The 13,574-nt window shown below is 39.4% G+C and overlaps 1 protein-coding gene across 4 annotated transcripts in view; it reads right to left on the bottom strand.

The window, feature by feature from the left end:
- Positions 1–13,574, bottom strand: part of IBR3 (acyl-CoA dehydrogenase-like protein) — a 381,815-nt gene that overhangs the window by 350,284 nt on the left and 17,957 nt on the right. For all 4 annotated transcript variants that reach the window (XM_089419565.1, XM_089419562.1, XM_089419564.1 and 1 more), the window contains exon 2: positions 5,742–5,890. In XM_089419565.1, the coding sequence (XP_089275691.1) occupies positions 5,742–5,876 (135 nt within the window). In that variant the 5' untranslated portion in view covers positions 5,877–5,890. The remainder of the gene's footprint in view (positions 1–5,741; positions 5,891–13,574) is intronic.

The following is a 13,574-nucleotide window of genomic DNA, read 5'->3' as shown; positions in this document are numbered from 1 at the left end:
TTGAAACACCTGCTAGAATACTGATATGCTCCTCAAAAACTGTGCAAACCTGAGCTCCTAAATCTATGCGCATTCCTTAGGAAATATGCCCCTATTTCCTAGCACATTCCCAGCTCCTAAAAAATAGGAATTTCCTCCTATTTTTCAGCGCACTTCTCAAGGCTGCCTTCCTTCTCCAACTCGCACAAGAGAAAACTTCTTGGCTCATTCCTCTCACAAGCTCACTTGCTCACAAACTCGTGCTCAAGAAATTATGAATACAAAGTGTGCCTTCGATCTCCTTATAAGCAATTCGATTTGGCTATTGTTAGTGAGTTTCTAAATTAGGAAGTTGAACTGGAGCTTTTCTAGTTAACAAAAGTCAACACACTTAGTTAACTGGATCATCCTAAAATTTAGGAGGCTAACTCCACTTAAGCATTCAGTTCCCAATTTAACTCACACTAGAGGACAGATAACTCAGTCCTCCACAAACTCGCACTAGTCAAACTGCTTCTTGAACTCATCCACATCACTGGAACTCGTGCATGATTAAGAAGATCACTAAATTGATTCCTTGAATTAAGGCACAAATCAAGGAATCCATTCCTTCGCTACTTTTCAACACAAAGCTTGTACGCAAGCTATATTTATCAACAGTTATATGTTTTTATTTGGCAATGCATGGTTTCTATCTTTGGAAAGAGAGGGTGCCCCACCAAAGGAGATGCTTTTGGCATAAAATCATCCTATCTGTCGTGCTTTTTAAGATCATTTCTATGGTGTTTTTTCCAGAAATTATTCAATCTGTTATTGGCTAAAAGAGGTTGCTTACTTTGGAGCTTAATTGATCCATCTTATCCATAATTCATCTTGTCTATCTTTAGCAAAGTAGGTCACACCACTAGAAAATAATATTGGTAGTGTTTAGTTTAATGATTCATGTAGGCAAGAGTGGTATTTATTGACTCCATTGCTAATTTTTTAAGACCTGGTCGGGCACACTATTGGTGGGAACTCTTTGTTTTGTTTTTACATCTTATCATCTATTGCTCTTGTCAGCTATTGTACTTAGCTTAGTGAGAAACCATATGGTTGGGTTTATTTTTATTATTGGAGAAAATGAGCTCCTTCCTTGAGCTTATCTCTTCCAATTCATACATGCCCATGAGGACCATCTATTTGGGCTTTATTCCTAATCCTTCTGCATGTATTTTATTGAAGGTCACCTTGTATAGCACTCATATTTGGAATCCAGAGTCATTAATGAATATTCATTGCAAAGATTGTTGGAATTTGTGACTAAACCTAACTTTCAGTGTAAGCAAGTGGATCAACAGAGAAGTCAACTAGCCGACTAAGGGGTTTCAACTAGTAGGATAAGACCAACTTGTTAATTTCCCGAAACCTAGCACACGGCACTTTATTAACCTAGAAAATTACAGATCCACTGAATAAATGCACAACTAGGTTCTTAACATAAGCATTCAAAGGAAGCAAAATATTACACAACTAATCTCAATCACATGTGACACATACAAATTCTACCCAATCAAATCAATTCTTTATTATACCAAAACCTACTTGGGCTCCCGTCCTTTGATAATGGCCCAATTGAGAAATTTACAATTACAACATGCCCTAAATCTTATCCAGTTGATCAAGCCCCAAATCTCCCCTTGATCTCCTTAGTTGATTTGGATCTCTTATGATGCGTACTTATGCACCTTCCTAAGACCTGGCACATTAGAATGCAAGTCCTTCTCCACTCACCACTGAGATGCCTCTCTCAATGTCTTAAACTGTTATATGGTGTGTCTTTCTCCTTAGCCTTGCTTTTATAACTTTACATTGATATGAATCCCTAATCTTAATCTCCAAAGTGATTAACGATAGAGATTAGATCTCACCTCACTTAAGATCAATGGTTGAGATTAAAATATAATCACTAAAGTAAATACTTTACTTTTCCTTAAGTTTCTTTGGCTCGATAACCAACATAATTAATTATGTGTTTTTCCTAAGTTAGACTTAGGCTAAGTTACAATAACAACTTACTCAATACTTGAGCAAGTGTCCTAAGGAGACTTTGGGTGACTTCTGCATGCCTAGATAATTAGGCATGTGCAAAAGCACTTGCTTGAGCTACAAACATCATCAATCCCTCTTAGCGAGGAAGGTACTTCTGCCATGTAGAATTGGCTTTGATCCTAGAACTGCATCCGCTACCATGGTCGCTCCCTCTGAACTGGAAGCCTTCCTTGCCACGTGGTTTGGAATCGTCCTCGAAGACCTGCTCCCTTTGGACTTGTTCATAAAAGCCTCCTTCTCTTGAACATTCTGTAAGGTCATCTCATATCAAGAGACCTTCTTGACAGGGTTGGAAGGATCTGTCGACTGCTCCTCCTAACATGAACTTTAAGGTTGAATTCCTTTGAATTGCTTAACCTTTGTAACTAATCGCTGCTTGTTCTCCACCATTGCTCTACTTCATGCCATTGCTTAAATAGGTTGGCCACTTAGCCTATGCAAATTGCTCTCTCTAACTCCAATGGCTTGGCCCTATCAAAGTTAGATCTTATGGTTTTGAACAGTGCCTGTTTGTCCTGGAACATTATACAAAATTGCTTCTTCTCTATCATATAGACTAAGAGCAAACTCCACCTGATTTCTGACACCAATAGCACGTATTTCACTTCCAACTTGCCTCCTGACTCAAGCCAAATATCACTATCCCAACTCCCTTCATTGAATGTTTGGAATCAACACCAAACTCCAGATGCGATTCTGAGTCTCACTCACTAAGGTTGTCAAACAGCTCTCGTTCTCCTGTCATATGTCATGTGGCTCCACTATCAAGTAGCCACACACCAACTAGTAAGGTGCCTAAGGAAAGGTACGAAACAAGTGAGAATCTAATTTCAAACTTCTTGGAAAATTCTTCCACCTGACCTTCTGCCAACGCAGCTACAATCAATTGTGTACCCTTTCTACCCTTCTTCCTCTCTGGACACTGTGAAGCATAGTGTCCCATCTTATGAAAGGCAAAACACTTGACCTTACTCAAGTCTGTTTTCTTCTTCAATTGTGAGACTGACTTCTCACTCCTACTACTCAAACCTTTTCATGTGCTCTTCATTGCTCGATTGGCAAGAACAAGATTCTCATCGTCACTCTTGTGTTGGCCTCCTGATAGAGATGCCTCCCAAATTTACTCCTAGATGAAATCATCCCACAGTATATCCCAATCAGGAAGTTTCTTTCATGCCACAATGCCCTTGATGAAAGGATCCCATGGCTTGGCAAAGCCATTTTGTAATATCCCTGAGTTTTGTAAGTGCGGGAAATTACTAAGGAGTTCCCCAATTTTGTTGACATTATATAAAAGGGTCAATTATAATTAATAAAAATGGGCAAATATTATTTTATTAGAGAATGGCAGAAAAATAGTATTTTATTGGAGAATAGCGGCAAAATAGTATTTTATTGAAGAATGGTTAGTGGAAAATGACCCCTACCAATAAAATAATATTAAAAAGAAGTCTAGAAGCATGGGGAGAAATTATAAAAGGAGGATGGACTCATTTGTTGAGCATTCTATTTCCTATCTATTTCATTGACATTGAAAAGAAACTCAAGCGAGTTTCAGCCTTAAGGGTTTCAAGCGAAAGTATAAGCTGATTTCGGTGGACTTCGAGTGCCACCCTAGTTAGCTCTGGGGGAGATCACTTCAAGTCTCCCATTTGAAGCAAGTTTTCCGAAAGATGGGTCCACTTAAATCTGAAGCAGAGGGAGGGAGTCCAATCACTCAGATCAAACCATCAAATAACAGGGGCCGAGTTGCTTGTTTAGCCACAATTAAAGAGGGCCGAATTTATCCTCTTGGTTGCAGAAGCCGAGTGTAAATTTCTTGAGCCATTCTCAAACATTTCCAAATCTCGTATACAGTTCGAAGAAGCTGATTTCTCAGGAGTATATGGTTTATAGTTTTTGGTTTTTCAGGAGGAAGAGACAGTCCATTCAAAGAGGCCAAAAGTCCCTTTATGAGGACCAAATTTTCTGAAAATTATTTGCTGATAGCAAGGTCGCATTCTCAGCATAGTTAAGGGACCGAACTGATCTCCATAATACCAATTCGCTCAACTTCATTTATCAGCAGGTTTATCTCTGATTATGCACACCAAAGAGTGGACCAATCTTATGCATAGTCACTGCCACTAAAACCTGGAAATTAATCAATTAAAGGAGGCCGAGTTCCATGGTGTTGAAGGGGACGAGTTTCCTTGATTGAAAAAGTAAATTTCGTGGCATTTAGAGGGCATAATTTTGTCCCAAGATCGAGTTTCCTATTGCTGTAATGAGGGGTCGAGTTCCCTATCTAAGAAGAGGTTGAATCCCTCTTTGGGTGGCAAATTACCACACATCTATTGCTGACTGAGTTTGGGGCTGAAAGGTTGGACACATATGTGGTAGGGGTCAAATTCTGCGCTGGTACGATTTGAGTATTTGTTCATTCCACCAATAGAGCACACGCTGGAGCTGAGGACGAGTTTCCTCTTATGATTGGGTCTAATCATTGAAAAATGCTTAGCTGGAGCTGATTGGAAAAGGGACCAATATCTTATGCTACATTCTTTTGAAAAGGACTGATATTTGAGAACCATTCAGCTGGGATAAATGTACCAGGTTCCACTGTCTTTGTCATTCACTATATTTATTGGTGTCTAGTTAATTGTATGGTTGTTCATGCTCAGAATTATCAGCATTTAAAGTTGTATCAGCAGTGAAAGTATATTTCAGAGTTTATAAACAAAGTTTGTCCAGTTATTTGAAGCATTTTCCATTATTGCAATGATCTTTGTACATGTCACTTGACAGGAATATGAAATCTACACCTACAGCAGTTGTCCTTTAAACTGTTTGTCAAAACTACTCGCCAAAGATAACCATAGAAACTCAGAAATTCATACAGTGTATTTGGGATATTTTCAAGAAGGATATTACACATTTAGGGTCTTCCTTACCATCACTCCATTTGTCACGGCTTCCCCAACTGCAGCCAACTCATCACAAAATTGTTTGATCTTAGTGAGATAAGAAGTCACTATATCTAATTTTATCATCTTGGTGTTCCTGAGCTTTTTTATCAACACCATTTTCCTGTTGGTATTATTGCTGTAGTATAACTTCGTCTGAGCCTCCGATATCTCCCTTGTTGTATACTTCTTGGATAGGTGAGGAATCACATGATCCTTCACCACATCTAAAATAGTTATTCTGGATTTCACATGCTTTTGATTGTGGATAGCAAAATTTGTAGCTTTTGTTGGTGGGATGAGTTTGGCATTAACAAACTCCCATATTCCATCTGAGAACCAATGAAACCCTCACCTTCCAGGGAATGAATTTATGGGCACCCTCCAGCCTGTCAAACCTCAAAAAAGTTTGCAGCCATCCCCAAAGCAAAAACTCAACTGAAAGGTTCTGCCTAGTTTCTTTAGACACCCAAATCTGGTGCCAAACTGCAGTTGTTCTACTGTCAGTATCCACAGTTAGCCTATTGCCGACTTTCCCACATCCCTATGTACTGGAGGGTTTGCAAAAACACATCTTCCCTTACCTACTATAAATATGTATATTTTTATGTATGAGAATGAAAACTTAACATTTATATGTTTAAGAAAACAGGTGTCCATCAGAACCACACTTATACAAGAAAAACCAACACACTAAAAAATTTAGTCAAAATTTAAGAACAGTACCTGTGAAACTTTGAATTTTGTCACAGGAAGTGGGAAGCCTTCAACATTTGCCTGAGCGTAACAAATAAGAGAGCTCTCATCAAATCGATGAGCTTGTTGAACCTGACCAATCATACTGGAAGTTTGCACTACCATTTTTCAATGTAACCCTGAAATGCCCATTCAAAGCATAGTTTAAGATAAAAATAGTGCAAAACCAAAGTTGCATAAAGATACATCCATGCCCATATAACTAATAAATGCAGGAAATTATGAGCCCATTTCTAAAAATATTAGTATATTTGATATTGGTGCAAAAAGTTTTCCAAATGATATCATCATGAATAAGATATGGACTTAACGCAGAGCAACAACTGGAAATCTAGAAAATCTGAAGATTGTTATATCCTACTTGAGATGTAGCTACCTATTCATAAAGTGGTTCATCATGTCAGAGCTAATGCAATGCACCACTTGAATATTCTAGCAAACCTGTAACTTCCTGGATTCCATTTTAGACTCGACTGTGTGCTTATAGATTGTTGACCACTCCATTCCTACTTATATTGTATTTACTATTTTTTGCAGATGTATCTAAAACTATTTGATAGGCCTATCCATGGACACTAGTTTTATAATGATATTCCGAGTGGAACTAAGTAGGGAGCAATGTGTTTTTCTATTAAAACCAAATATTTATTATTCAGGAGAATTGCTTGAAGTGGTTTGGCAATTTGAGTTTTTGAAAATATGGCATGGTTCAAATCATTCCAAAATGAATTAATAACTTGAAATAATTCCTATAGAGGAAACACTTTACATTTCTGAGGAAAAAAACAAATCTGTGAACATATGCCCTTAGAATCATGAGATGGTCCTGCATTTGTGTGCCAAATGCCTTGCATGTGACGCTTGGAAAAATCATTGGCTTTGCCTCTGATAATCACACCATAAACTTGAGACCAAAGTTTGAAAATGTTGATCTGTTTGTGAAATAATTCAACATTGATTTCCAACAGTAATCAAACCATCACAACAAGACAATAGAGTTTGAACATGCTGATCTGTTTGTGCAATAACTGAATATTGATTTCAATGGTAATCAAACTAGCACCTTCAAAGTTCAGGCCATAGTTTGACTGTGTTGATCTGTTTATGATAATCAAACCATCAGCTTGAAAGTTGAGAGTCGAGACCATAGTTTGAACATAATCTGTTAATGAAAAAACTGAATATGGCCTTCCACTGGTAAACAGACCATCACCTAGTTTGAACTTTGAACATGTTCATCTGTTTGTGAAAAAATGTAATATTTATTTCCACTGATAATCAAATCATTACCATCAGATAATAGTTTTAACATATTGCTCTGCCTGTGGAAAAGATTAATATTGAGGTACTGATCATCAAACCACCATCTTTCAGTGTTCCACCAAGTTTCTGGGATGGGGGAGCAGAGGAGTGGGGAGATGCACATAGGGAAAGTGTGGGAGCACCCCTGAGTTTTGGGGAAATTCAGGGGGATGGGGGGACATCAGGGTCCCTAGCATAGGGGTCCTCATCTCTGAAATTATAAAAGAAAAAATAATAATGATAAAATCCCAACAATAATAATTTATGCCATGCAAATTCATCAATGTGCAATCCAGTGGAAATACTATAATCCTGCCAAGGTGTTGTTTGAGGTTACGGTACATTCAAGGAACAAGATTTCAGAGCTATGAAGCCCTAGGTGACAACCCTGTGCCCTAGAGAGTTGTTTTTAACAATTTCCATACAGATTTCAACAATGAAAAATTTCGCTGTTTTGGAGTATTCTTGGAGCTCGGTCCAGGCCTTCAATTTAGCCCACAAGAGAGAGGACGAAGTGCCTACTTGAACATGCAAAAGAAATTCCCCAACGAACCACCAAATACCAATCAAAACAAAAATATAAACCCTTCTAGAATATCGTCCTCCCTTTAGATCCACAGGTCTGAGTTATTTCAGAGCTATCTCAAAGATACGTCATGTATAGTTAAAGTGCATGATGATAAGGTTTCCACTTACAAAAAAAGTTTGCCCCAGCAAATCATAATCCAAGGTAAAACCAAGACAAAAACAAAGAAAATTTACCTTCAATTTAGGTTGTTATGTTCAGATATTGAGAGCCCTAGATGCTGTCCTTAGAAGGCCGAAAGAGTCTTCCTCAGGTAGATTGAAAAATTCAGAGCTAAGTCATAAGAATAGTTTGTTATATTGTTGTAATTTGAGAGATGAATTAGGCCTTATTTTATAGGTCTAGGATGGGCTTCTTAAAGTGGACGTTGTAGTAATTTATTGGAGAGAAATTAAATATTAGTTTTATTTAAATTAAAACCATGAATAAGGTGTTTTAGAATTAAGTGTTAGAAACCCATTGTTAATGTTTAGGAAACCCATTGTATATTTTAATGTGTAGGAAACCCATTATATTTAACGTTAGTGACTCTAAGATTACTTTGCCATAGGGGTAACTATTTATTCAATTACCTTTATTATTATTATTATTTTTTATAACGTGCTTTGCCTTAAGCTCTACTAAAATTTGAAGTCAATGATTGGCTTAGTGCATATGGTCCTACCCGAGTGTGAAGTCAATGATTGGTTTACTACCTTTGGATCTTGAAGTTATTCAACTTATACATGGTGAGATTACAGTGAGAATCCTTGTCATATATTGACAATCGTTGGTGAATAAGGTGTCATGTCTCTACCCCCTGGGGTTTTAGCCCACAAAACTGGGTCTTCAACTTTAAACTCAATTTTCTCTCAAACCAGAAGGAACCACAGGGCATACCACATATCAACAAAAACATCTCTTCGAGGAGAATCTAATGACCTAGATATTCAACACAAACTCAATGGTTTAACCCTTCAAAAACCCTTGACAAGGTTGGGGTACATCCTTAGTCCAAGGAACCCAAACCTTAGGACTTGGGTTTTCAACCATCCAACAATATAATTGCCATCTTGATGTAATCTGACAATTACTAAGAAGCGTTCATTAACCATTTGACATCAATGGCTAGTGTTTTTAGTCAAAGTCAAACCCAGTCAACTCCATGGGTTGACATCAATGACAACACCATCCAACAATTAGGATTATTGGGAAATGCTATTTGAAGTTTTTGTTGATGATATCATGTTTGGGATTTCCGTATGATCATGAAAACCTAACTTGTTAGGGTTAAAATGATGTAGTCTGAAATCCCGAAACTTTGAAATTTTCAATTTGATTTGCTATGTTGTGAAACTCTAGATCTTTAGGGTTTGGTTGGGCCTATAAGAAAATTCCTTGTTAGGTATTTAAAAGTCCTAGAAGTGAAACCCTAGGTGTATATATGTGTCCATGTAGTTGAAATCCTAGCCTATTCTAGGTCGGTATATGTCTATCATATTAATATTGCTTGACATATGATGTGCTTATGATTGATGATGAATGTCTAGATATGTGTGTTTACCTAATCATTGATAATCATAAGTCTTAAAGTTTAATAGAAGTCCTTGTTTGAGTCTAATATTCTAGGATGATGTTGTCATAGTTGAGAAATTGTAGATGGAAATCTAGGGCTTACATCAAACCCTAGTAGATGCTAGTCATAATGCTGATTATGTTGTGATTTGCTTTGATTGTTGGAGCTCATGTATAAAATCTAGGGTTTACTTGAAATACATGTAAGGAGTCTAATACATAAATTTGAAAATTGTTAGATGTATTAATCTTATTTGTTTCTAGGGTTTGCTATATGAAAGATCGTGTCATGTCATTAAAAGAATATTGAAACCCTAGATATAACAAGTTTGATATCTTGATGAGTTGTGGTTGAGATTTAGGGTTTGTAACTAAACTTGGGCAAAAGTATAGTCTCTTGTTGATTATATCTAATGCTTTCGTTGTTATAAAATTTAGGTAATTGCCTAACTTCATGCTTCTATAGTTTTGGTTGTACTTGCTATCTTAGTTGTGCATGTACACAATATTGATTTGGTGTAGCATCAGATGTGCCCTAGGCCTCAAATTTTGCAGGGAGGCTTGGGCACATGTATTCCAAAGAACCCAGAAAGCGTTTTGGAAAATTCCACCCATATGTGATTTTATTAAAATAATTAATATTTTTAATGGGGTTCCTAGGTCTAAACTTAGGAAAATTAAAATATTAATGGGTATTAATCTAATCATGGGTGAAACTTCTAGAAAATACACAGATCAAGCCAAAATGATCCAAGCCCTTGATTAAGATTTAATCTAGGTCGTTGGTTGTCCAACAAAAAGATGTAAGAAGGGGCTTGAGGGTCATTTTGAAGACACACCAAGAGAGATCAAGAAATCGATTTTCTGAAGTGAGAGGTTCTCAGAAGGAAAAATTGATTGAGGAGATTTCTTGCAGCAGAGGGGCAATGAAAATCCGGAAGAAGGAAATTCCGGAGAGTACGAGGCAGAGAAAAGATAGAAAGATGTCTAGAGAGGGGCAGATGTTGGCCCACGCAGTGCTGACGCAGTGGCAGCGTAGGCCATAGAGGGGAGTCGAGTTTCCTGCTGAGGGAAGTTGAGTTTCAGTTGTCGGGAGTCGGGATGTGAGTCCAGGAGGCAGAAGATTGATTTCTAAGCCAGCAGAGAATCCGAAAGAGGGACAGCGTAATACCCAGTAGGGGTGATGCATAAACTGTCGGGAGTGATGCAGTTCTATGCGAAGGCCACACAGAGGGTGACGCAGAGCCCCCAGTTCAGCAGGATCAGTCACTAATTCTCCCAATGACAAGGTGAGATCATTTCATCAATCTTTTGTCTAGTATTCTCTTTGTATTGGATTGCTAGTTGAGCATCCGAGAATTGTACTCAGATTTTCTCCTACATAATAATAAAACCGTCAGAGTTGCTACATTGGTTTTCCCACATTAGGTTTTTCCAGGGACATTTGTCCAAAAATAACAATGTCCTATGTGTTTGTATTTCCTTGCTCAATTTTTATGTTTTAGAATCATATTTAATTTGGTGTAGGTTGCTTCAGTGATTTACTTCAATGTTTCAAGAAGAAATCTGAAATAAGTTTGTAATGTAAGTTACAATCTAGGTGAAGTAGATTCAATTGGTTGCAGTAAGATTCCAGAGATTGTTAGATCTAGGAATTTTCACATGGTATCAGAGTTGTTGATGTGAAACAGGGAAGAGAAGATCTAGCTCTAAAGCAAGGGCCAACTTGCTGCAGCAAGCAGCAATTCGAATCCCCTGAGGGATTGCACAGTTCTAGCCAAGAGGGCTATATTTCTCGAAGTTGTCTCTCTGAGCGAGTCAACAAAGAGGTAAGACTGCCAAATCGAGAACTTGTTAAGACGAAGGAAGCCACGCAGAGCCTCAACGCAGAGATATAGGGACGTAGTTTTCTGCAAGCTGAGTGTTGGGCAGAAAAGTCGTCAGAAGGAGGAAGCAGATTGCATAGTGAGGGAATACTTCCTCAGTGATTTCTTGCCGAGGAAATCAGTGTTTCTCAGTTACTGGGTAGCAGAGGAGCAGCAGACTTACCAGTAAGCCAGCCTAGAAGCTACACAGTAGGGAGAAAGAGGGAGTTGTTCGACATTTTTTTTTCGGAGGATAAGGTAACCAGTGGCTTGAGGGATCAGGACAAGTTGGACGAGGCTTCCAACTATGTCATTTGGAAGGCTAGAATGTCTTTCCTTCTAGATGCATGCCCTTAAGACATATGTTGATAGTGTGGTAGTTGTCCCTACGGATGCAGATCTGCCGAAGAAGTACAAAGTTGAGATGGCGAAGGCGAAGAGGATGATCCTAGATGGAGTCAAGGATCATGTGGTATGTCACGTTACTAGCAGAGGGACTGCTAAGGAGATGTGAGATGCCTTGACCACATTGTATCAGGGATCTTCCGAGTAGTGGAAGATGAACTTAGAACAAAAGTTGAGATCTGTGCAACTGCAGAAGGGTGAACGTGTGGATCCATTCCTCACAAAGCTGAAGGAGACCCATGATAAGTTGTTAGCTGCGGGGCATACACCTCAAGATTCAGAGTTAGTGAGACTGGCCCTAAATTCTGCCTCGGGTGAATGGCAAGTCTTTGTCCAGAGTATCCTAAGCAGAGCAACATTACCTAATTGGGATGAGATGTGGCAGCTCTAAAACAAGAGGAGCTAAGGAGAGACCTGGTCAAGGTCAAACTTGACGGAAGCAACAACAGCAGTGGGTCGAAGCCCAAGGAGGAGGAGGATAATGCAGCCCTTGCATCAAAGGGGCAGCAAGGGCAACAGAGACAAAAGAAGGACATCTCCAAGGTGAAGTGTTTCAGATGTGGCGAGATGGGCCACTATGCATCCCAGTGTCCTTTGAAGAAAAAGGACAAGGATGAGAAGCACAATCCTAAGGTTGCAGCCGCAAAGATCGAACAGGAGGAGTTCACCATGACAACCGAGATACCTCTAGGAGGGAGGTGGGTTGATTTGGAGTTGTAGTTCAAAAGAGCTACAGATGGGCAGGATCCTTGAGGAGTCCACCTCTTGGATCAATACCTTGCTATGGGAGCCCAGTTTTGCAGTAGCAGGATGGACTAGTGTCAGATGGTGCTGAGGAGTGTCAGGGAGACAGTTGCAGTGGCTAGGAGCGCCAGAGACTGAACAGCGCAGAGCAGAGTTGGCAGTAGTGCAGATGGCACAAAGCAAAGGTCAGCAGCAGCGCAGTAGCTTCAGAGGGTCAACGCAGAGTTTAGCAGCAGTCAGTTCTAGCATTCACGTGGTATCATACTAAACACAATTAGTTCAGTAATTTTGGATGTTTTTCTGTTGCTTCTCTCAGCAACTGGGTTGCAGTACGAATGCAGTGTTAGCAGTGGCAATGCTAGCAGCAGCACAAATGCAACACTTGAGAGGGGGTTGTAGTACGGATGCAATGTTGACAGTAGCAGTGTCAGCAGCAATACAGTTGCAGTGGCAACGCAGTAGTTGATGCACAACATGTCAGATACCAGCAGCGCAGAGGACGATGCTTTAGAGTCAAGAGCAATGTGTAGCAGCATATATTGTTAGAGCACATTCCTCGCTAAAAGGGCGTGTTGATTTTGGGTAGCATCGGATGTGCTCTAGGCCTCAAATTTTGCAGGGAGGCTTGGGCACATGTATTCCAAAGAACCCAAAAAGCGTTTTGGGAAATTCCACCCATAAGTGATTTTATTAAAATAATTAATATTTTTAATGGGGTTCTTAAGTCTAAACTTAGGAAAATTAAAATATTAATGGGTATTAATCTATTCATGGGTGAAACTTCTAGAAAAAGACATAGATCAAGCCAAAACAATCTGAACCTTTGATTAAGATTTAATCTAAGTCGTTGGTTGTCCAACAGAAAGATATAAGAAGGGGCTTGAGGGTCATTTGGAAGACACACTAAGAGAGATCAAGAAATCGATTTTCTGAAGTGAGAAGTTCTCAGGAGGAAAAATCGATTAAGGAGATTTCTTGCAGCAGAGGGGCAGTGAGAATCCGAAAGAAGGAAGTTCCGGAGAGTACGAGGCAGAGAGAGGATAGAAAGACGTCCAGAGAGGGGCAGACGTTGCAGCGCAGGCCATAGAGGGAAGCCGAGTTACCTGCTGAGGGAAGCCGAGTTTCAGCTGCCGGGAGCCGAGGTGTGAGTCCAGGAGGCAAAAGATCGATTTTCTCAGCCAGCAGAGGATCCGGAAGAGGGGTAGAACAATACCCAGCAGGGGTGACACAGAAACTGTCGGTAGTGATGCAATTCTGTGCAAAGGCCATGCAGAGGGTGACACAGAGCCTCTAGTTCAGCAGGATCATTCATTGATTCCCCCAATGACAAGGTGAGATCATTTCACC

Source organism: Pinus tabuliformis, chromosome 4_1 (assembly GCF_031772625.1).
Source record: "Pinus tabuliformis cultivar Carrire ecotype Pingquan chromosome 4_1, CPIR1, whole genome shotgun sequence".
Classification (NCBI taxonomy): domain Eukaryota; kingdom Viridiplantae; phylum Streptophyta; class Pinopsida; order Pinales; family Pinaceae; genus Pinus; species Pinus tabuliformis.
Note: the sequence above shows the minus strand (reverse complement) of the source record. Positions and strands in the feature narration are given on the sequence as shown.